Below are 24730 nucleotides of genomic sequence, written 5' to 3'. Positions count from 1 at the left end.
GACAGCTTGAGGCTCTGTCTCAAAAAAAAAAAAAAAAAAAAAAAGTTGCAGTATCTTGTCTTATTTCTCTGATGATATTAATGATAATTGTTTTTTGGGGGAGGGTTACATTTTCTGCTCCTTGCTTACTCACTTTCCTCCAAGTCTCCCCTCCTCCCTTGATTTGTTCATTTTGTGTCTATCTTTCTTGTTAGAGCTTTTATCTGATGTCCAGGAATCCTTGGTAGTCTGTTTATACTTGGAGGTAGGAGTCAATGGAAGTGGTGGGCCTATGAAGGCATGAAAGTGGGGTTGTTGTCTGTGAACTTCACTATAGGATGATCTGTCTGGATCATTTATGTTGGGGAATTTCCATTTCCTATGTCAGTATTTCTTGTCTCTTTTTAAAAAAAATTTATTTTTTTTTTTGTAGTGACATGGTAGTCTGATTATGTTGCCCTGGCTGGTCTTAAACTTCTGGGCTTAAGGGATCTTCCCACCTACATCTTCCAAAGTAGCTGGAACTATAGGCATGTGCCACTGCACCCAGAATATTTTTCAGTCTCTTTCTTGGGAGAGATATATACAGTAGAACATCCATAGTGGACTACCTCTTTAAGTTGACCCAATTTTCATAGATCAGACATGCACCACATATAGTAAGTCCTACCTCCTTATGTTGACCACCTATGTATGTTTACCAGTTAGTTATAGTTCATTGGGTGGTCCCCTTACAGAAGTTCTATTGTGTATATATAGAGAGAGGAACAAAGAAGAAAACAAATAATGCACCATGATCTTCCTGATAAAGTAACTCCTAATATGAAAAGTTAAAAGGCATTCATTCATTTAGTATACTTTCTTTCTTTCTTTCTTTCTTCTGTTTTTTGAGACAGTCTCACTCTCTTACCTGGGCTAGAGTGCCATTGCCTCAGCCAGGCTCACAGCAACCTCAAATTTCTGGGGTCAAGGGATCTTCCTACTTCAGCCTCCCAAGTAGGTGTGACTACAGGCGCCTGGCACAACATCTGGCTAAGTTTTCTCTATTTTTAGAGACTGGGTCTCGCTCATCCTTAGGCTGGTTTCAAACTCTGGATCTCAAGCAGTCCTCCAGCCTCGGCCTCCAGTGTGCTAGGATTAATAAATCACTGCACCCAGTCCTCAATAATCACTGCACCCAGTCCTCAATAAATATTTATTAAGGCCTTCTTGTACCAGACACTGGGGCTATACCAGTGAACAAATCAAAGTCCCCGGAGTTTCCATTCTATTCTGGGAGACAGTAACGTGTGTGTGTGTCTACAGTAGCACTCTCCAGGAGAAAGAGAGGCCTCTCCAATAGACAGAACATTTTTGTGATGATGGAAAGTTCTAGACTTAGGCAGTACAATATGGTAGGCACCAGCTACTGATCATTTAAAGTGTGGTTGGTATGACCAATGAACCAGAGGTTTTTATTTTTAAATTTAAATGCAAATAGCCACTTGTGGCCAGTCATTATCAAAGTAGACAGCACTAGAAAATTCCATCCTTGGCTCGGTGCCTATAGCTCAACCGGCTAAGGCGCCAGCCACGTACACCTAAGGTGGTGGGTTCGAATCCCCAGCCCAGACCCGCCAAACAACAATGACGGCTGCAACCAAAAAATAGCCAGGCGTTGTGGTGGGCGCCTGTGGTCCCAGCTACTTGGGAGGCGGAGGCAGGAGACTCGCTTGAGCCCAGGAGTTGGAGGTTGCTGTGAGCTGTAATGCCACGGCACTCTACCCAGGGGGACAGCTTGAGGCTCTGTCTCAAAAAAAAAAAAAAGAAAATTCCATCCTTATACTGTGGGCTTACCCTACCACTGAGGACAACCAACCCCACAGGAAGAGGAAGGAAATAAAGAAATGCAGCTTCCGCTCCCAGTCCGTTTTGGAAGCCTGTTCCATGAGTGATGTCCAGTTTCTCACTGACACAGCAGGAGCAAAATAGGAAACACTAAGTTCCCTTTCTCTAATGTAAAGATTATTTTTTATTTCCTTCAGATCAATTAAAACATGAATGCATTCACACACATCTTTATACATTCCAAACTAAAAGTACACACTGTTCTCATCTTGTTTTTGTTTTGTTTTGTTTCCTGTGGAGCAAAACCTCTTGGCATCTTTTCCATATTAATGAAATCTTACCTCAGCTCTGGTGCCACTGCCCCACAGAATTTCCACCTTGAATCAGCTTGAATCCATTCATTTAACCACTTTTTAGTAAGCACTTAAATGTGTACTTTATGTGGATTCAGTGGTTAACCAGACTGGCAAGGTCCCTACCCTCATGGAACTTAAATTCTAGCAGAGGGAGAGGGACAATAAACTGAATAATTAAGAACATTTTATAATGTGTTACTAAGCAACAAGAGATATGAGTAAAATAGGGCAAAGTGAACCAATTTGGGAGACCTGGGAAGAAGGCTACAAATTGCAGTATTATTATTATTTCTTTTTTGAGACGGAGTCTCACTCTCTTGCCCTTGGTAGATTGAGTGGCTTCGACATAGCTCACAGCAACCTCAGTCTCTTGGGCTCAGGTATCCTCTTGCCTCAGCCTCCTGGAGTAGCTGGGACAACAGGTGTCCCCCACAGTGCTCAGCTAGTTTTTCTATTTTTAGTAGAGATGGGGTTACTCTTGCTCAGGCTGGTCTTGAACTCCTGAACTCAAGCCATCCACTGGCCTCAGCCTCCCAGAGTGCTAGGATTATAGGCATGAGCCACCACACTCTGCTTATTCTTTTTGTTTTTTGAAATAAGATCTTGCCCTGTTGCCCAGACTGGAGTATAGTGGAAGGATCATAGCTCACTGCAACCTCCAACTCCCGCTTGATTGTCCTGCTTCAGCCTCTCCAGTAGGTTGGACTACAGGTGTATGCCACCATGCCTAGCTCATTTTTTTTTTTTAGACAGAGTCCCACTTTGTCACTTGGTAGAGTGCCATGGCGTCATAGCTCATAGCAACCTCAGAATCCTGGGCTCAAGCGATTCCCTTGCCTCAGCCTTCCGAGTAGTTCAGACTATAGGTGCCCGCCACAATGCCCAGCTATTTTTAGAGGCGGGGTCTTGCTCCAGCTCAGGCTGGTCTCAAAATCATGAGCTTAGGCAGCCTCCCAATGCACTGGGATTACAGGTGTGAGCCACCATGTCCAGCCCCATTTTTCAAAATTTTTTTGAAGAGGCTGGGCACGATGGCTCATGCTTGTAATCCTAGCACTCTGGGAGGCCGAGGCAGGTGGACTGCTTGAGCTCAGGAGTTTGAGACCAGCCAGAGCAAGAGCAAGACCCCATCTCTGAAAAATAGCCAGGCGTTGTGGTGGGTGCCTATAGTCCCAGCTAATCGGGAGGCTGAGGCAAGAGAATCGCTTAAGCCCAAGAGATTGCTGTGAGCTATGACGTCATGGCACTCCACCCAGGGCAACAAAAGTGAGACTCTATCTTAAAAAAAATGATAATTTTTTTTTTAAGAGGAAGGGTCTCACTATGTTGACCAGTCTGGTCTCCAACTTCTGGCCTCAAGCAATCCTCCTACCTTGGCCTCCCAAATAGATTGCAGTTACTAAATGGGGTGCTAAAGAAGGTGTCTTTTGGGTGGTGCCTGTGGCTCAGTGACTAGGATGCAGGCCCTATATACTAAGGGTGGCGGGTTCAAACCCGGCCCTGGCCAAACCACCACCACAACAACAACAACAAAAATAGCTGGGCATTGTGGCAGGCACCTGTAAACCAGCTACTCAGGAGACTGAAGCAAGAGAATCCCCTAAGCTCAGGAGTTGGAGGTTGCTTTGTGCTGTGACACCATGGCATGCTACCAAGAGTGACAAAGTGAGACTCAGTATCTTAAAAAAAAAAAAAAAAAGGAGGAAACACTTGGAAGAGTTAAGGGAACCAGTTAGGTGGCTGTCTGGGAGACAAATGTTCCAGCAGAGGAAACAGTGCAAAAGCCCTGAGGCAGGATTAAGCTGCCAGTGTTCCAAGTACAGGGCACAGACCAGGGAGCAAAACAGGTGACAGGGAACTTGGGAGGTGGGGGGAGGGGCGAGTGTGAAATGGCATGGTGCCTTGAATTTTGAGATAGCTCAAGTCACCGTGAATGACATAGGGTGCCAGGGGAGGGTAGTGAGCTGAGTAGGGACAGGGGCTCACTCAAATGTTAAGATCCTTCTGGCAATGGGCTGGGAACAAACAGGATAGCAAGGATAGGCACAAGGAATTTTAATTTGTTCCAAACCTACACCCAAATAAAGGCCATATGTAAGAAATGGCTGAAGGGCTGGGCGCAGTGGCTCATGCCTGTAATCCCAGCACTCTGGGGGCCAAGGCAGGTGGATTGCTTGAGCCCTGGAGCTCAAGACCAGCCTGAGCAAGAGTGAGACCCCATCTCTAAAAAATAGCTGGGTGTTGCAGTGGCGGCCTGTAGTCCCAGCTACTTGAGAGGCTGAGGCAAGAGAACTGCTTGAGCCCAAGAGTTTGAGGTTGCTTTAAGCTATGACGCCATGGTACTCACCCCCAGGGCAACTGAATGAGACTCTGTCTCTCCCACTCTCCCCCAAAAAAAGAAACTAAAAGAAATAGCTGAGTTGTAATAGAAATTTAGGCACACTAGGGGGATGGGAAGTTGGGGATGGGGTAAGGGAGGTTGACATTAAATACTGGAACTGAGCAAAGGTGAATGCTATTAGATCTCCTCTTCCTGAAATCCTCTCAAATATTTCCACCATTGGAAGCCTTGATTTTTAGCTTCTTCTAAAATGGTCCTTGAGAGTATCTCCCTCCCCTCCCCCATGTCCTCTGAACACACCTGGAGACCCTTCTTCCATCTTATCCTAGTTCCCAGCCCCTCCATCCTTCCTCTTCTGTAAGAGGAGCCTGACTCTGGAAATTTCAGTCTTCCCATTTAAACACAGAGAGCAATTCACCTTTTGCCCCCAAGGGCATTTTCCTAAACAAAGAGAAACCTAGAGAAAAATTACAGTTTGCCTACAAGGCAGAAATGCCTGCAGGCGGTTGCAGTATTTTTCCTGCCCCTATGTATGTTTCCAGATGTCAACTGGGATCTCCCTGCCTGTTAGGCTTATATAAAATTAATTCAAACCTCATTTATCAACAGAAGGATTGATGAACACCATCCCTCCCCAAGTTTCTCCTAATTGTTTGCCCCTTCTCCAAGCCTGTGCTTCAGCTAGACTCATTCAATTTGGGAAATCCATTCTCTATCTCTTTTATGGTTTGGGGGTGCAAGGACTAATTCAGTCCTTTTCATTATTTTCTACACAACAACCACACACACAAGGCATTTATGTATGAGCATGTGAGTTCATAGACAATGCTTTTCTGAAGATTTGGGGACGTAAAGGGATTTATATTAACAGACAGGCTAACTTAACACTCAAGGTTAAGTGTTCTTGCCTGGAAGATCTTTTGCCTTCTCTGCAACCCAGCATCCAGCCATTTGTCTTCCCCAGACCTGCACTGTCCAATACTATTTCCATTTAAATTAAAACTAGATATGGCTCAGCGCCTGTGGCTCAAGTGGCTAAGGCGCCAGCCACATACATCCAAGGTGGCGGGTTCGAATCCAGCCCAGGCCCCCCAAACAACAATGATGGCTGCAACCAAAAAAAAATAGCCAGGCGTTGTGGTGGGCGCCTGTGGTCCCAGCAACTTGGGAGGCTGAGGCAGGAGACTCGCTTGAGCCCAGGAGCTGGAGGTTGCTGTGAGCTATGCCATGGCACTCTACCCGAGGGACAGCTTGAGGCTCTGTCTCAAAAAAAAAAAAAAAAATTAAAACTAAATAAAATTTAAAATTCTGCCCCTTGATCATACTGGTCACTTTTCAAGTGCTCATGAGCAACATGTGGCTGGTGGCTGCCATACTGGACAATAAATATGGAAAATTCCATCATCACGGCATGTTCTTTTAGACAAAGCTGAACTAGAGAAAGACAGTTACCTCTAAGAACTAGTCTGGTGTCTGAAGTTAAGATGACCAAAGTTTTACTCCACTATGCATGTAATTTATAAAAATAAATATGGCCAGGCAGCTTATGCCTCCAGTCCCAGCTCTTCAGGAAGCGGAGGCATAAGGATCGCTTAAGCCTAGGAGTTAGAGGCTGCAGTGAGTTGGAAGCTGCAGTGTGGGTAACAGAGTGCAACCATCTCTAAAAAAGTTTAATTTAATTTAAAAAATTTAGTTATATTCTATGAGATTCTGATACTAGTTTTTTTTTAAGGATAATACACCTTGAACATCTTTATCTTTCACATAATAAGCATTTAACTGACAACACAGAATAGTTACATAGTATTCCTAAGTGTGGGTTCATTTATTCGCTCATTCATTTATTGCATAAATATTTACTACCTTCAATATATCTGCCAGGAACTGTGCCCCATCCGCAGTATAAGATGGACTGGGACCCGGGGGAGCCTGCAGTCTCATGGGATAGGCTAAGGTTAATTAAATAATCACAGAAATAAATGAAAAATGGCAGCAGTTGTGAAGGAGAGTGAGCTATACCTGCAGCATGTGCCCTGATGTCTATCTACCATGAGCACTAATCCACATTCCCTTTCTTCTTCCCACCAAGTCTTAAAACTCAGGGCTTCATCCCAGAACCAAGCAAGTTATGGTATAGTGTCTGGACCTATAATTCTCTCTCTGAAAAAATGAAGGTGATAGTTTCTATTTATCCTCTACATTATGAGGATTAAATGAGTTCTTAGACTAGATAAAGCAGTGTCTGGCACAATATAAGTGATCATTCATTTGTATTATTATTTCATTATTCTGCCTCCTAAGACTCAATCCTCCTCTTTAAAATGTAGGAGTAAATAGGACCTTCTTCAGAGGGCTACCATGAGGATTAAACAAGTAATTATTTCATGAAACTGCCACAGCTCACATTCCTCCAGCACCTCCTTTGTATCAGATATTCACCTTTTCAATAACTCGGAGGGGAGTTATTGCTTTTATGCCCATTTTACAGATGCTAAAACTGAGGCACATAGCTGGGTGTTGTGGTGGGCACCTGTATGTAGTCCCAGCTACTTGGGAGGCAAAAGAATCCCTTAAGCCCAAGAGTTTGAGGTTGTTGTGAGTTGTGACGCCACAACACTCTACCAAGGGCATAGTGAGACTGTCTCAAAACAAACTAACAAAAACTGAGGCACAAAGACTTGTAATTGACTTGCTCAAGAGCCCAAGGCCAGTTATAATCTGGGTGAGGGAGGTTGGGGCTGGCCCCTGAGGGCATCTGGGTGAGACCACCCTTCCTGCCCCCTGCCCCCAGGAAGCTGGATGCCTTCATCTATGACGCAGCCGTGCTCAACTACATGGCCCGCAAAGATGAGGGCTGCAAGCTGGTTACCATCGGCTCCGGCAAGGTCTTTGCCACGACAGGCTATGGCATCGCCCTGCACAAGGGCTCCCGCTGGAAGCGGCCCATCGACCTGGCGCTGCTGCAGTTCCTGGGGGATGGTGCGGCTGTGCACAGGGCTTTCTATACCGGAGAGGGAGGACAAGACCCTTGGGTCCTGGGGAAGGAAGGAATGAAGTCCCGGACACCAGAGTTTGAGGAAGGAAGGGGCTGCGGGTGGGACTAGACTCCTACATCAGAAAGGAGGGTCTTCAGAGGGTATTTATAGCAGGTGACCTCTGATCCCTCTCCCCCAGATGAGATCGAGATGCTGGAGCGCCTGTGGCTCTCTGGGATCTGCCACAATGACAAAATCGAGGTGATGAGCAGCAAGCTGGACATCGACAACATGGCAGGTGTCTTTTACATGCTCTTGGTGGCCATGGGCCTCTCCCTGCTGGTCTTCGCCTGGGAGCACCTGGTGTACTGGCGCCTGCGGCACTGCCTGGGGCCCACCCATCGCATGGACTTCCTGCTGGCCTTCTCTCGGGTATGAGAGGGAGATGGGTAGAGATGGGTGAGATGGAAGTAAAGGCTGGGAGAGACAGGAAGAGATAGGGAGAGACTGGGGAGACACACCAAAGATGAGGAAGCGACGGGGTGGGATGAAATGGAAGGGAGGTGCTGGAGGGGGGGGGGAAGCGACGGAGTGGGTAGAAATGGAAGGGAGGTGCTGGAGAGGGGGAAGAATGCGAGGAAAAGCAGGTGTCTCCTGCCCACGCTGACCCGGTCCCACTGCCGGTCTCAGGGCATGTACAGCTGCTGCAGCGCCGAGGCCGCCCCACCGCCAGCCAAGCCCCCTCCTCCACCGCAGCCTCTACCCAGCCCCGCGTACCCCACCGCGCGGCCGGCGCCTGGCCCTGCGCCCTTCGTGCCCCGCGAGCGCGCAGCAGTGGACCGCTGGCGCCGCACCAAGGGCGCAGGGCCGCCGGGGGGCGCCGGCCTGGCCGACGGCTTCCACCGCTATTACGGCCCAATCGAGCCACAGGGCCTGGGCCTGGGCCTCGGCGAGGCGCGCGCGGCACCGCGGGGCGCAGCAGGGCGCCCCTTGTCCCCTCCTGCTGCGCAACCTCCGCAGAAGCCGCCACCCTCCTACTTCGCCATCGTGCGGGACAAGGAACCGGCCGAGCCCCCAGCCGGTGCCTTCCCCGGCTTCCCATCGCCGCCCGCGCCCCCAGCCGCCGCAGCCACCGCCGTCGGGCCGTCTCTCTGCCGCTTGGCCTTCGAGGACGAGAGCCCGCCAGCGCCTGCTCGCTGGCCGCGCTCAGACCCCGAGAGCCAGCCCCTGCTGGGGCCCGGCGCAGGCGGCGCGGGCGGTGCAGGTGCCTCGGGTGGCGGAGCCCCGGCAGCGCCACCCCCGTGCCGCGCAGCGCCGCCCCCCTGTCCTTACCTTGACCTGGAGCCGTCGCCGTCGGACTCGGAAGACTCGGAGAGCCTGGGCGGCGCGTCGCTGGGCGGCCTGGAGCCCTGGTGGTTCGCCGACTTTCCTTACCCATATGCCGAGCGCCTCGGGCCGCCGCCTGGCCGCTACTGGTCAGTAGACAAGCTCGGGGGCTGGCGCGCCGGTAGCTGGGACTACCTGCCCCCGCGCAGCGGTCCAGCAGCCTGGCACTGCCGTCATTGCGCCAGCTTGGAGCTCCTGCCACCACCGCGACACCTCAGCTGCTCTCACGATGGCCTGGACGGCGGCTGGTGGGCGCCGCCGCCCCCGCCCTGGGCCGCTGGGCCTCCGCCTCGACGCCGAGCCCGCTGCGGGTGCCCGCGGCCGCACCCTCACCGCCCGCGGGCTTCGCACCGCGCGCCCGCCGCTGCACCGCACCACCACCGCCACCGGCGTGCCGCGGGGGGCTGGGACCTCCCGCCGCCTGCGCCCACGTCGCGTTCGCTGGAGGACCTCAGCTCGTGTCCCCGCGCCGCCCCTGCGCGCAGGCTCACTGGGCCTTCCCGCCACGCTCGCAGGTGCCCACACGCCGCTCACTGGGGGCCACCACTGCCCGCCGCGCCCCACCGGAGACACCGGGGTGGGGACCTGGGCACCCGCAGGGGCTCGGCACACTTCTCCAGCCTCGAGTCCGAGGTATGACGTGGCCCCGGGGGCCCCACCGCCCCCTTGGTCAGCGCAGGCCACAGCCCGAGGGGGCAGGCAGAAGGGACAGGACCCATGTGGGTTGGGAAGGAAAACAATGGAACTTGGCTGGACACGCCTGGAGCAGCGTCCTGCGCCCCCCTTGTTATGGGGAAACCGTGAGGTGGAGAGGATTTGGTCCCTCAAGTCTCATCCAGCCTGAGAGCGAGGGGACAGGGGTTTCAGAGCCCACTGAACCTTTTTATAAACCCGATAAGGGCTTTTTAACGTCACCAGATGGGGCGGGAGGTTGGGGGGGTCACACCACACTCGCGCCCCACCCTATGCCCCGGGCCGTGGCCCCTACATCACTGTGCAGCTCCCCGGCCCTAGCCACGCCTCCGGGGAGGCCCGTTTTTAACCTTTCATCCATTGGGACTCGAAACTGTGAGACGCGTTTGCCAAACTGTGACCCCAGACCTTGGCCCCGCCACACAGAAACCCCTGACCCCAGACTGTGATTTCCAACTCCTAAAATGGTCATCCGACCCCAGACTGTGACCCCAGACCCCAAACTGTGACCCAAACCCCAGACTGCCCCAACCAGACTGTGACCCTTGACATCAAACCGTGACACACCCCTCCTTTCCACCTGTGCAGCTTTTCCCTATTTTGACCTAGGACATGTCCCCAACTGAAGCCTTGCCTTCCCTAATGATCCCAACCTCCCTCAAGCCAAAACTACCCATCCCGCCTCACCTTCCTACCCACCCAGGTGCCATTAGCCACAACTTCTCCAAATCCAGCCCCTACTGGTGACCCTTTGGTCATGACCCAGCAGACCCTCTAAAGCCTCCTCTTCCCAGATCTCCAGCCAGGTCTGGGGCTGGGTTGTGGAATGGAGGGTCTGGGAGTTCACACTTCACCAACCTCCCTTCCCACTCTCCTCTTCCATATTGCAGTGTTTGGAATAAAACATGTTTTTATGCCTCCTCAGTCCAAGCCTGAGCTCTGTGTCTGTCTCTTAGCCCCCATCAGCTTCTCTGTAGGAAACAGAAACTGAGAAAAGTCCCACAAGGAGGAAACAGGAGAATTAGAGAGAAAACGATTCTAAAAGGAGGTACAGAAACAAAAGACGAGGAAAGAGGTGGTGGGAAGAAACTCTGAGATGAGAGATAGTGAGAGGGAGTCAGGGCAGAGACTCCAAGAGAGTGGTGAGAGAAATCTCAGATATAAAACATTTTAGGATAAAATTTAGGGTCGCATTTCCTATGGATGTAGGCAATAAGGCTTATTTGATTCTTAATATCCTGCTCATGCAAGTAAAGAGTGGCTAATGTAGCCCAGCCGATCCATATTATCTTGAATGCTGTTCATCTCACCAATGAGAATCTATTTCTAACATTTCATTACGCCAATTAGCCAAACCGCTAGTGCTCAAGGGCGATAAAGAGGGGCAAAGCACTTGTAATAGCTGCCTCCAGAGGGTGGACTTTCTGATTAAGTGTTTGCTGACCAAAGCTGCAATGTTAACGCCTGGTTAGGCAATTTACTGCCCCTAGAGGGTAGATTCAACCGACTAACTTATACATAATAACCAGCCTATCTACTCTTAAGCATTTTGAAATAAATTAAAGCCATCATAACAGGGAGAGGAGAAGAAACTGGCTTTATGAGTCCTCGGGGAACAGAAACCCAGTCTCCTTGCTTGTAGGAGCTCAAGTTTGCATATATGAATAATTAATTAAGCCAGAAGAAAGCTATGGGAATCAAAGGTACAAAGATGGAGTCTTCCGCTCTGAACTACTTAATAGGGAAAACAGACCGCCTATAGAACTACAACTCCCAGAAGCCCTTGCCACTGCTAACGCGAAAGAGCACCTCAAATCAGGGGGCACGTGTAGTTTTTGGGTATCTGAACGCTTCCCTCGCTGCGCCATTGCGCAGATGGAAACGTTACTTTAGTTCTCCTTCCCTCTTCCCTCACTGCTCTCTTTAATTGGTAGGCCGAAGAGGTTTCCAAGATACCTGCGCAGTAGGGCTAATTCATTGGGGGCGGGGAGGAGCTAAACCCGGACGTGACGCTCTTACTTTGCGCCGGCGGTGAGAAGATGGCGGCGCGTAAGGGTCGACGGCGCACGTGTGAAACAGGGGAACCCATGGAAGCCGAGTCGGGCGACCCAGATTCCAAGGGTTCGGCCCAGGTCTACCTGCCTGGCCGAGGACCGCCGCTACGCGAAGGCGAGGAGCTGGTCATGGACGAAGAGGCCTATGTGCTGTACCACCGAGCGCAAACTGGTAGGGCTGAGGATTTGGAGTCCCGAGTCCTGAGAGGGTCATCCTGAGCCTTTAACATAAGAGGCGCTCAAGAAGAGAAGGTTGGGGTTTAAGGAGTGATCTCACACTGGAGACGTTTTATCCTTGAGGGAGGTGAGAGTTGAAATCGCTCTCCCATTATAACTCTTAAACTCCTCCTTATGTCCGCAGGCGCCCCTTGTCTTAGCTTTGACATAGTTCGAGATCACTTGGGAGACAACCGGACAAAGCTTCCTCTTACTCTTTATCTATGTGCTGGGACCCAGGCGGAGAGTGCCCAGAACAACAGGTGAGTGAGACCCGAGACTTTTCCAGGACTAGGAGTGAGAGACCTCAGCCCTTTCCTCAGAACCCAGGAGTTAGAGTTCCTCCCTTCTCCCTAAGGATCCTGGTACCCAGTGCCTTACTCATCCCACACTTTCTCCCAGACTGATGATTCTTCGGATGCACAATCTGCATGGCACGAAACCCCCACCCTCAGAAGGCAGTGATGAAGAGGAGGAAGAAGATGAAGAGGAGGAAGAAGAGCGGAAGCCTCAGCTGGAGCTTGCCATGGTTCCCCACTACGGTGGCATCAACCGAGTTCGGGTACATATGGTCTCAAGAACCTTCTCTGCATTCTCTGGAGCCCACCCCCACCCCTATGTCTGTACCTCTCCCAACACCTTCTCATGCCTTTCAGCCTTTTTTTTTGAGACAAGAGTCTCAAGCATCTCTGTGGCATCATAGCTCACAGCAGCCTCCAACTCTTGGGCTTAAGCGATCCTCTTGCCTCAGTTTTTCTATTTTTAGTAAAGATGGGATCTCGCTTTTGCTCAGGCTGGTCTCAAACAGGTGATCTTTTTTATTTTTTTTATTTATTTTTATTCTTTTTTTTTTTTTTTTTTTTGAGACAGAGCCTCAAGCTATCCCACTGGGCAGAGTGCCGTGGCATTACAGCTCACAGCAACCTCCAACTCCTGGGCTCAAGCGAGTCTCTTGCCTCCGCCTCCCAAGTAGCTGGGACCACAGGCGCCCACCACAACGCCCGGCTATTTTTTGGTTGCAGCCGTCATTGTTGTTTGGCGGGCGGGCTGGGGATTCGAACCTGCCACCTTAGGTGTACGTGGCTGGCGCCTTAGCCGGTTGAGCTATAGGCGCCGAGCCCAAACAGGTGATCTTAAGCAATCCACCCACCTCAGCCTCCTAGAGTTGCTAGGATTACTGGCATGAGTCACCGTGCCTGGCCCCCCCTTTAGCTTTTACAAAAGTTTTACATATTTTATCTTTTTCATTCTTTTGGGTGGGTTTTTGTTGTTGCTTTAGGGGAGGGTTGAAATAGAGTCTTACAGGTAAAGTACAGTGATGTCATCATACCTCATTGCAACCTCAAACTCCTGGGCTCCTGGGCGAATAATCCTCTTGTCTCAGCTTCCTGAGTAGCTGGGACTACAGGTGCTGACCACAATGCCCGACTCACTTTTCTATTTTTTGTAGAGACAGGGTCTCGCTCTTGCTCAGGTTGGTCTCAAATTCCTGAGCTTAAGCAATCCTCCCTCCTTGGCTTCGCAGAATACTGGGATTATAGGCATAAGCCACCGCACCCAGCCTATATATTTTAACTATTATGATAGTTGTTGTATGCTAAATACAGTTTTAGATTATAAAAGTAGGGTTTTTTGTTTGTTTGTTTGTTTTTGCCATTTTTGGCGGGGGCTAGGTTTGAACCCACCACCTCCCACATATGGGGCTGGCGCCCTACTCCTTTGAGCCATAGGCACTGCCCGATTATAAGAGTAGTTTTTATGTTCTTCACACTTCTCTTTGGTAAAATGGTGAGCTATAAAACTTACTTGATGAGGTTGATATGAGGATAAAATGAAATAACTTATAGTGCCAAGAACAACAGCTGGTTGTAATATGAAAGGTGTGTTTTTTGTTATGTCATTATATGTTAGGAACTATTTGGGTTGTGGGGTTTGTTTTTTGCTTTAGAGTTAAGAGAATCTTTTGATCAGGTAGATGTGTGAGGGAAATGAAATGGTGTGTGGGAGCACTTCGTGTGGTAATTGGGTCATAGCTGGTTCTATGTATTTTCATTAAATTATTATTGCCATGATTCAAGGCTGTTGTAGGTCCTGAAGATGTAGCAGCAAGCAGGAGGTCTCTGGCTCCATGAACTTACATGCTAATGGGCAAAGGGAACAAATATAGAAACTAAGTAAATGTATAGTATGTAAGAAGGTGCTAAGTGTTGTGGATAAAATGTAAGATAAAGCTATATAAGGGATTTTGGTGGTCCTAGGGTAGGGTTGCTATTTTAAATAGTGTGGCTAGGAATATATTCAGTGATAAAGTGCCATTTGAACAGAGACCCACAGGTTGGTGAGTCAAGGAGCCAAGGGTACCTATGGTAAGGTAACCAGATTTTAATATTGGCAAAGCCGTACACCATTGACGGTGGGGTGGGAGTGGGTTCTTTTTTTTTTTTTTTTTTTTTTTTTTGAGACAGAGCCTCAAGCTGTCCCCCTGGGCAGAGTGCCGTGGCATTACAGCTCACAGCAACCTCCAGCTCCTGGGCTCAAGCGAGTCTCCTGCCTCCGCCTCCCAAGTAGCTGGGACCACAGGCACCCGCCACAACACCTGGCCATTTTTTGGTTGCAGCCGTCATTGTTGTTTGGCGGGTCCGGGCTGGGGATTCGAACCCGCCACCTTAGGTGTACGTGGCTGGCGCCTTAGCCGGTTGAGCTGTAGGCGCCGAGCCTGGGAGTGGGTTCTTAATTAACAATTTGGCCTATATGGAACAACAAACATTTTTATAGAACACAAAAATAGTATCATAATTTTTTTTAATTTCAACATAAGTGCAATTTACAAATATAATACATTAAAAAAAATATGTATAGTATTATTTTATTCTTTGACATATTTCTCATTTGAGTGAATTTTTTTTAGTAGATTGCTGTTGTTGTTTAAAAGGTCATGAAATTTTTCACAAGAATTTGTTAAATTATATTTCACACATAAAATGACTTTCAAAGTCTCAACACTTAATTGTGATTTTTCTAATGTCCATACTTTATTTACCATAGAAAAAAACGCATTCAGTCTCAGCATTAGTTCCTGGTAAGGACAGCGCGTATCCCACAATTTTTAGTGCATTATTGTATGAAACATGGTTTGTTTCAAAATGATGAAATATTTCTAACCCGATTGTTCTCTATTGTGATTTTTGCTGATGCCCAAGATTTAACCTTTTCCTTATCAATATATTTTTTTAATAATGAAACCTTGTAAGTCATAAGTGTCACTTTCAAGGTCAGCGCTAGACTTTTAGCTGCCCACTATAAAATATAAATAATATGAGTACTGTCTGCTAAATTCATGAAATAAATAAATAACTTATCTGAATAGCTGATTTGTTGACATCACTTGTTTAACTAGCACTAGCACACAATATGATGTATATCGTCTGAGAGACAGTTACAAAACGTTTTCATCATTGCCAATGCCAAAAAATGCCATTGTTCATTAAGTCCAAACAATGGTGGTTGAATTCTAACAACAATGCAAACTTTGATAAGCAGCTCTTGATAATCAGTTCTCAACAATTATTTGTTGTTATTAACATTTAAGATTGTAAAATTAACAAAAATAATATAAAACTCATATCCTGGCGAATTAGCCACATGGCAGCCAAAAACCATATATTCCCTTCTCATTCTCCCGCTGTTCCCTAGCTTGTCATGCATTCTTTCCAAAAACTGGGACTTCTTTAAAACGCTACGGAACGCGGGACAAATTGTTAAAAATCGGGACTGTCCCGCCCAAAGCGGAACATCTGTTCACCTTAGTATGGGAAACACATTTGCAGGCAAAGGAAACACAAGTTCAAAGGCCCTAGGGTGAACTTGACATGTTTGAGGAGTTTCAAGGGAAGCTAGGGAGTTTAGTGTGTCTGGAACAGAATAGATAAGTTGGTGGTAAAGGGAGAATGACAAGATTTGGACGGTGGGCACGGAGGGCTTGGGATTTTACTTGGGAGAAATTGGGAGCCACTGGAGGGTTTAGATCAGAGGAAAGACAGGGTCTGGCTTTTGTTTCATAGGGGTCCTTATGGCTGCCGTATTGAGAATCAGTTTGGAGGAGGCAAGGGCAGAAGGATAGAACCTTGTCAGGTAAAGTAATTCAGAAGAAGCATGACTTTGGTAGTAGCTTGAGTGACAGCAATAAAGGTAAAGAGAAGGGGGTTGGAAGTATGTGTTTTGTTTTGTTTTTTGAGACAGAGCCTCAAGCTGTCACCCTGGGTAGAGTGCTGTGGCATCACAGCTCACAGCAACCTCCAACTCCTGGGCTCAAGTGAGTCTCCTGCCTCAGCCTCCCAAGTAGCTGGGACCACAGGGGCCTGCCACAACGCCCAGCTATTTTTTGGTTGCAGCCGTCATTGTTTGGTGGGCTGGGCTGGATTTGAACCCGCCACCTTAGGTGTATGTGGCTGGCGCCTTAGCCACTTGAGCCACAGGCACCAAGCCGGAAATATGTGTTTTTAGCATAGCTAGCACAAACAACATGAAGAAGAGAGGACAGGAAAGAATTGTAGTTTGGGGTCTGAAGTGGAGAACACTGGGGAGGAGTTGATGACAGCAAGACTTTGGCTTTGTTATTTTTGAAGGATCAGTACAGTAAGTGTCTGTGGTTTAGCAGAGAGATCACAGCTAGGGGATATTGGACATTTTGAGGCTGGACAGGATCTCCTAGTGAGCAAACATACAGAGGCAGAGAGATTGGAAGACTGGCCTTGCAGCATTTGGATCATTATAGAGACCAGGAGTCTGAACATACTCTTTATTTTTTTGAGACAGTTTCACTTTGTTACCCTTGGTGGAATGCCATGGTGTCATAGTTCACAGCAACCTCAAACTCCTGGGCTCAAGCTATTCTCTTGTCTCAGCCTCCCAAATGGGTACCCGCCACAACGTCGGGCTAGTTTTTAGAAACAAGGTCTCACTCTTGCTCTTGCTTGTCTCGAACTCATGAACTCAGGTAATCCACCTGCCTCAGCCTCCCAAAGTACTGGGGGATTATGGGAGTGAGACACCTCACCAGCCTTGCTGTCGGGGAATTTTTTTTTTTTTTTTAAACAGAGTCTTACTTTGTTCCCTTGGTAGAGTACCGTCCTAGCTCACAGCAACCTCAAACTCTTAGGCTCAAGTCATCTTCTTGCCTCAGCCTCCTGAGTATCTGAACTACAGGTGCCCACCACAACACCCAGCTATTTTTACAGACAGGGTCTTGCTCTTGCTCTTGCTGGTCTTGAACCTGTGACTGCAGGGCAATCCACCTGCCTCAGCCTCCTGAATGCTAGGATTACAGGCGTGAGCCACTGCACCCAGCCTCTGAACATACTCTTGAAGACTGGCAGTAATTGTAGCCTCAGTTATCCCCCCCACCCAGAGTGAAAAGCTGGTCTTGGAGGTTGTGGTTTCCTTCCCACAGATTCCTAGGACCAGCAATCCTGGCCCTTGGAGATCCGTGGAACTGCAGTTCTAGTCCTCAGGGATGGGACTAGAGGACTAAATTGTAGCCTCAGTTATCCCCCCTACCCAGAGTGAAAAGCTGGTCTTGGAAGTTGTGGTTTCCTTCCCATAGAGATTCCTAGGACCAGCAGTCCTGGCCCTTGGAGATCTGTCGAACTGTAGTTCTAGTCCTCAGGGAAGCCTGTGGTCATCACCCTGAGCCTCCTACCCCACCCACTTTAAACATACCCTTCCCCTGTAGGTGTCATGGTTGGGCGAGGAACCTGTGGCAGCAGTGTGGTCAGAGAAGGGCCATGTGGAGATGTTTGCCCTCCGGAGGCTTCTACAGGTGGTAGATGACCCCCAGGCCCTGGCAACCTTCCTCCGTGATGAGCAGGCCCGAGTGAAGCCCATCTTCTCTTTCGCTGGGCACATGGGCGAGGGCTTCGCACTTGACTGGTCCTCTCGTGTGCCTGGTGAGTCTCTGGGGTGTGCATGTGGTCCTGGGATGAGGGAAGTAGTGGGGTCTCCCGCAAGGGTGAGTGCCTAAAACTCCAGGGAACGGGGTGAGCTGTAGACAAGTAGGACAAGGTTGTTTCCTGACTGCCTTTCTCAGGTCGCCTGCTGACTGGTGACTGTCACAAGAACATCCACCTCTGGACACCTACAGACAGTGGTTCCTGGCATATTGACCAGCGGCCATTTGTGGGCCACACAAGTTCTGTGGAGGACCTGCAGTGGTCACCAACTGAGGACACAGTGAGGGAGGGCTGGGGGCCTGATGACCTGGATCTGATAGGTGGTGGGCTAGGGACCTGTAATCCTGGGTCTGAGGGAAGAGGGCTGGGGGCCTGATAGAGATGCAGTTTCTAGGCCAAGTCCTAGTAAGGGAGACACTAAAGGAAAGGATGGCCCACCAGTAGTTCTAGTCTTTATCCTATGGTGGAGGGTACATCTGGGTTACTCAGACTTCACCTTGTTTAGGTGTTTGCCTCCTGCTCTGCTGATGCCTCTATTCGCATCTGGGACATCCGAGCAGCGCCCAGCAAAGCCTGTATGCTCACTACGACCCCTGCCCATGATGGGGACGTCAATGTCATCAGTTGGAGCCGCCGGGAGCCCTTCCTGCTTAGTGGTGGGGATGACGGGGCTCTCAAGGTCTGGGACCTTCGGCAATTCAAGGTATTTTGCCACTTGGGCACTTGGAGGCTAGAAAAGCTACTGATTTCAGCAGCCACTAGGATTTGTAGGTTTTCTCCTCCTTAAATGATTTTATGTAGCCAGAGCTTGGAAAGCTTGTAGAGTTAGAGTCCAACCCCTTCATGGTACAGATGAAGTCACTCTACCAGGTGAATAGATGACAGGAGATGGAAGGTGCTGGGGGGCCCCTGGGACTACAACTCCATCTGTGATGTCTGGCTTAACCCTTTGGCCACTCTGTTCCAGTGGCTGGACTAGGGGCTTCAGGGAGTTGTAGTTTGCATTTATAGAATCAGTTGAGGATTGAGGCCAACTCACTCATTGCAGGAAAGGATTGAGGTACAGAAAGGACAGGGGCAGATAGGACATAACAGCCAAGCTAGCAGTTGACCTTGTACAGCTGAGCTGAGAGGAGAAACCGCAGCATCTGGTATTCCTCTGGACAAAACTTCACATGGCTCCGTGCCTTCTCAGGGCACTATGATGTAACCTTTTATTCCTTCTTCCAGCATAATTGGTTCTATAGAATCATCCCTGGGGAAGCTTCCAGAGATGGATTCAAGTCTCTTGGCCCAGCAGGTCATGGCCTTAGCAGATTGACATTGGAACTTGGGAGCCGTTTCTCCCAATCAGAGAGACTTTGATTTCCAGTGAAGCCTTTGCTTTAGTAAAAGTGCTGTGGTTCTTTGTGGTTTTTTGCGTTGGTTGCCTCCGGAGCTTCTGGGAGTCATGCTTTTGTTCCCTTTAAGGCCTTTGTAGAATCTGCTGGGAAAACTGTTATCCGCCCTCTCCTTTTATGCGAAAGGAGACTGAGAACCGCCCAGGATACAATGGGGTGGGGATTTTATGACCTGAGCTGAAAAGGGCAGCTTTGCAGGCAAAATCATACTTCCCAGAAGCCCTAGGGACAGTCAGCCGTATTGCAGCTGGACTCTGGCTTTCACAGACTCTGGGCTTGTCAGGACTTAAAGGATTGAACCCTGAGGCTAAAGAGAGGTGGGGGGCTCTGACTGGGTCTTCTCAGGAGTCAGGCTGAGGTGTTCAGAACCCCTCACTCCCATCCTTTTTCCGTAGTCTGGCTCTCCTGTGGCCACCTTCAAGCAGCACGTGGCCCCCGTGACCTCTGTCGAGTGGCACCCCCAGGACAGTGGGGTCTTCGCAGCCTCGGGTGCAGACAACCAGATCACACAGTGGGACCTGGCAGTGGAGCGGGACCCCGAGGCAGGTGATACAGAGGCTGACCCTGGGCTGGCTGACCTCCCCCAGCAGCTGCTATTCGTGCACCAGGGTGAGACTGACCTGAAAGAGCTGCACTGGCACCCACAGTGCCCTGGGCTCCTAGTCAGCACAGCTTTGTCGGGCTTCACCATCTTCCGTACCATCAGCGTCTGAGGCAGGCCTGGTGGCTCTGCTCTTACCTTCCACTTGGGAGCTGATGTTGAGGTTGGCTCCCCTGGAAGGGGCTTGCTCAAGGATTGTTGATGAGCCTCCTCCAAAGAGAAGGGCTTAGTTTGGACTGTGGGCTGCTGTGATGGGTTCTGTTTGCTGGATTGTTCTCTAAAAGCATTGAGTTTGGTCCAGTGAGCCTGTTTGTGAAAGAACTCGATTTGACCATGGCTCTGTGAAACATACCTACCCAGAGATAGTGACATCCTGTGTGTACATGGATTTTCATCTGCTGTGACACCTGGCTGACCCTTTGGCCACTCTGCTCCAGGGCCTAATTGCAGATATTGGACCTCCAGGGATCTCGAGGGCTTGGCAGTGGCTAGGTCCAGTTTGAGGTGTGGGTACCTCCAACACCATTTGGTTCTGCCCCTTGTCTTCCTATCTGCTGGCTTCGGCCAAGATTTCCCAGTAGGGACTGCGTTGACCTCTCCCTTCCCCCATGGAATGCAGGCGGGGCTCTTGAGGGGCAATAAAGGACCAGAATAAGGCTGGAATTATGTGGTGTGAGACTGGTCCTTCTGCCACATCCCGTAGTGAACCTGGTGTAAGGAGGAGGGGGCAGAGGCAGAAATTTTGGTGCTTGTCTGTCCCTAGGCCACTTGGCTGGAATAAACCATTGGGAATTGCATGCAATCCAAGCCTCAGCCCAGTGGGTGCCTGTGGTTCACCCTTCTCTAAATTCCATGACATCTGGAACTCGATCTGGGTCAATGAAAGGGTACCTCATCCTGTGTCCTCCAGCTTATTAAGGCTTCATCTCAGGGGTAGCAAGGGAATCCCCATTTCTCCATCCCTCCATCTCTGTCCCCTTTACCATTATCTTTTGTTTGTTTTTTTGTTCCCTAGTTTGTGTCACTGCTCTTTCTCTGTCCCCACTTGCAGTATCTCCTGTGCCCCACTGTCTGTGTCCCTGCCCCCCATCTCTGTCTCTCTCCTCCTCCGCTGTCTCGTCCAGCCTGCTTGGGCTGCGGCCCAGCCACCCTGCCTGGCCATCCTTCTTGGCTCCCCCTCTGCGGCTCTGATCTGGCCCCACCCCCGCCCCCTCCAGCCAGGCTTCTGATCCGCCTGTGGACTCAGAGGTCGGCATCCGGCACGAGGCCCCTGGGGCCAAGGACAGACCACAGACCCTCTCAGCACCCACAGAGGCTTCCCCACAGCCCCAGCAGAGGAGCCCCCAACAGAGGTCATGGGGGTGGGCTGCCCCACCAGGTATGTGCCTCCTTGCAAGGTCAGGGGCCTGAGCCATCCACCTCCTCCCTCTTGCCGCTGCCCTCCCATCCTCCTTTGCTTAAGACCAGCTGGGGCCACCTTTGTCTGAACATCCCTGTGTCCTCATATCTTGCCCCCTCAGGGAGGCCCTAACCCTGTCAGTGACAGACTCCAGCCCCAGAAGAATCCCCACCCCACCTCACCCCCAGGATCGGTGCCTCAAATTCTGACCCCATCTCCTTTTCTTCCCACCCCCATGCATCCTTTCAAAGAGCCTCTTTCTCATCTCTTTATCCTCCATCTCTGTCTTCACAGTTCAGTCCCCCCATCTTTCCACTTTTCAAAACTGTGATCCCCAGTTCTATTTTCTCCAATTGTTCTTTAGTCTGCCTGTCTGTTCTCTGTCCCCTGCCTCATCTGGGTCTCTGATCTATCCCCCCTCTCCCTGGGTCTCTGTCTCTGTCTCTCTCGCTCTCTCTCCCCCCTCTACAACTCTGTCCCCCTCTCTCTGTCTCTTTGTCTCTGTCTTTCCTTGAGTCTCTGTCCCTCTCCCTTTGGACCCGTGTACCTACCCTGTCCATGTCCCCCAACTCTAGGTTCATGTTCCCTTTGAGGGTCTCCATATTTCTTTTTCTCAGGGCTTCCTCCCAGGGTCTCCCTTCTCTCTTCCTGCCTATCTTTGAGTCTCCTGGTCTTTCTATAGTCTTTGTCCCCACAGCCTCTCCTGTCAGTCTCTGCGCTCCAACCTGCTGTCCGTATACCACGGGGCGGGGGGGTGGGGGAGGAGGCCAGGTCACCGCTCTCTCTAGGCCTGTCCCCAGAGTGTGAAAGGGGCAGTAGGAGAGCATCTACCCTTTCAGAGAAAGTGTGAAAATGTGGTGGTGGGGGGAGGTTGGGGCCTGGGGGTGGGGCTTCCTGGCCTCAGATTAGACAGTGACTTTGACACAAAGTTGAAGCACCTTAAGCCCCGTGTCTCCTTTATATGGAAACGTTAAGCTGCTCTCGCAGGTCAGGTGGAGGAAGGCGGGGGTGGGGGTGAAGGGAGGATCCTTCAGGCTTGGGATCCTTTTCCCTTCTATCCTGATTTTGACAGGGGAGGGTGGGGATGCCTCAGCCAGAATGGCATTCTCCAGCCTGGGAGCTGGGCCATGTTGAGCACAAATGGCCCCCTGGAGGTGAAGGTCCCCAGCAGCTTTGTGAAACTGACACAGTCAGGCCTGCCTCACAGGGCTGAGGAGGGACCTGAGGATTTAGGAGACAGTCCTGGGTAGGAAAGGCCCAGGATCCAAACCAGCATCCCATCCAGCACTATGCGGGGCTGGCCAGGTCACGGCTCTCTCTAGGCCTGTCCCCAGAGTGTGAAAGGGGTGATGATCTTGACTTCCCAGCGTCCTGAGCAGTCAAGGTGAGCAGTGGGGTCTGGTGAAGTCTGGTGGGGGAACTGAATGCTACAGGAGCCCCTCTTGAGACCTGACACCTAGTAGGTGCTCAGGAGACAGGAACAAGCCTAATAAGACTAGGCTTCAACCTTCTGGCTCAGGCACCTGAGAGGCCTAGATGGGAGTCCACATTTACCACTCCTCTCCCGGCCAAGGGACCTGAGACAAGGGGCTAATCTCAGGGCCTCAGCTGGCTTTTCTATTGAAAGCCAAGTCTCCATGTCAGAGGGGGTTTGAGGTGGGCAATGGGCCAAGAGGCATGGCTGAGGGCTGGGTCAGGGTCCCACCTACCTTTCCTCACCCAGTTACTAGGGTGCTTGCTGAGAGATGGGACCTGTGCACAGTGGAGTTTCCACGCTGGAGAGGGGCTGCAGGTAAAAAGGTTCCATTCTGGATTCTGGCTTCAACCTCAAACCCGTCCCCTTAGGTGCCTAGCCTATTTCCCCTTTTGGGAAGATTGACTTTAATATCCAGGGTTGCTGAAGGTGAGGAAAGTGTCAAAGTTGGGATCCATAGTAGGATCCATTGGCCACTGTGACCTGAGTTCACCTTTGCTTCTGTGCAGTGGGCCTAATTGCCCACGTGGCAGGGCTGTACAGGTGGTCATGGGCAGCAGGTGCACAGTCCTGTGTGGGAGTCCCACTGATACCAAACTTGACATCAACTAAGAGTCCTCTGACTGGATGAAAGTGTCCCAGGCCCTGCCAAGAAGCCCATGAGGATCCCCAGGACCTGGTACAGGGGGCACATAGCATATGGGTGCTTGGTAAATAGGGATAGAATTTATATGCAAAGTATCTCACCCCTGGTACTGCTTGTCCTGGCCTAGCCAGGTCCTGAAAGTCCTCCCACCATGGGCCAAGTAATGTCTGCAGGTCCATGCCCAGCCCCTTCCCTTCTTTCCTCCAACCTATTGAGCTGCTGGGATTCCTTCCATTTCACAGATGGCAGAACTGAGGCTCAGGAAGGGGTATGACCTGTCACTGGCCATATAGCTAATAAGTGGCAGAGCAAATTGAATCTCTGGAAAAAGAAGCCCGGAACCCTACTGCACATGATGAGCCATCAACTGAACCAGGATTGGGCCCTGAGTCTGTATGATAAGAAGGCCCTTCCTGACCTTGATGAAGTCCCAGTTTCCCCATTTTACAGCTGAGGAAACAAGCTCAGAAAGAATTGCCCAAGATCAGAGGGCCTGTTTGTTTTACTCATTGATTTATTCCATGATATCTTCATTGAAATGTATTTCCTCTAGCATACAATCCGCTTAATAACATGTACAATTCAGTGGTCTTTAGTATATCCACAGTTGCACAACCATCACAGTTAATATTAGAACATTCTCATCACCCCCAAAAGAAACCCTGTGCTGGCTGTCATGTCCAATCATCCCATCTCCCCAGCCTTAGGCAACCAGTACTCTAATTTCTCAATTTATAGGCTGGCCTTTTCTGGACATGTCATATAAATGGAGTATACAACACATGGCCTTTGTGACTGGCATCTTTTACCTGGCATGTTTTCCATATTGTATCTATCAATTCCTCATTCCTATACCACATTTTATTTATCTATCCATCAGTTGATGGATATTTGGATTTCCATCCTTTGGCTATTATAAGTAATACTGCTATGAACATTTATGTAGCAGTTTTTATAAAGACATTTGTTTTCATTTCTCTTGGGCATGTATGTTGTAGTGGAATTACCAGGTGATGAGGTAACTCTTACAGCCAATGGGTGCCAGTTTCTCCACAGTCTCACTAAGGCTAGATAGTATCTGCTTTTTCATTATCACTACCTAAGTGGGTATAAAGTGTTGTTGTTTTTTTTTTTTCCTTCGGCTGGGTCTGGGTTTGAACCCTCTGGTATATGAGGCCGGTGCCCTACTCCTTGAACCACAGGTGCCGCCCCTGGTATAAAGCGGTTTTGATATGCAGTTCCCTGGTAACTAATGAAGTTAAGTATCTTTTCATGTGCTTCCTGGTCATTTATGTACCTTCATTGGAATCATGTCTATGCAGGTCCTTTACCCACTTTTAAATGGGTTATGAGTCTTTTTATTATTGAATTGTAAGACCACCTTATTTATTGCAGATACACATTTCTTTTTTTCTTTTCTTTCTTTTTTTTTTTT

At 49.8% G+C, this 24730-nt stretch overlaps 2 protein-coding genes across 3 annotated transcripts in view; both read left to right on the top strand.

Moving 5' to 3' along the window:
* The window catches only part of GRIN2D (glutamate ionotropic receptor NMDA type subunit 2D), a 45379-nt gene extending 34898 nt beyond the window's left edge, over nt 1-10481 (top strand). The window contains exons 11-13 of the mRNA XM_003801527.1: nt 7295-7482; nt 7678-7910; nt 8169-10481. Of these exons, the coding sequence (XP_003801575.1) occupies nt 7295-7482; nt 7678-7910; nt 8169-9503 (1756 nt within the window). The 3' untranslated portion in view covers nt 9504-10481. The remainder of the gene's footprint in view (nt 1-7294; nt 7483-7677; nt 7911-8168) is intronic.
* A 1019-nt stretch (nt 10482-11500) lies between these two features.
* Nucleotides 11501-20579, top strand: GRWD1 (glutamate rich WD repeat containing 1). Of its 2 annotated transcripts, none has more exons than XM_003801528.3 (7): nt 11501-11783; nt 11973-12090; nt 12230-12389; nt 17559-17772; nt 17913-18055; nt 18281-18478; nt 19571-20579. In XM_003801528.3, the coding sequence occupies exons 1-7, from the start codon at nt 11597-11599 to the stop codon at nt 19886-19888; spliced, it is 1338 nt and encodes a 445-aa protein (XP_003801576.1). In that variant the 5' UTR covers nt 11501-11596; the 3' UTR covers nt 19889-20579. The 2 variants fall into 2 exon arrangements, with proteins under 2 accessions (XP_003801576.1, XP_023363682.1); XM_023507914.1 differs by having other exon boundaries at nt 19006-19658.
* The last annotated feature ends 4151 nt before the right edge of the window (nt 20580-24730 follow it).

Source organism: Otolemur garnettii, unplaced genomic scaffold (genome assembly GCF_000181295.1).
Source record: "Otolemur garnettii isolate 467f Iridium unplaced genomic scaffold, OtoGar3 scaffold00211, whole genome shotgun sequence".
Lineage (NCBI taxonomy): Eukaryota > Metazoa > Chordata > Mammalia > Primates > Galagidae > Otolemur > Otolemur garnettii.
This window is presented reverse-complemented; position numbering and strand designations above follow the sequence as displayed.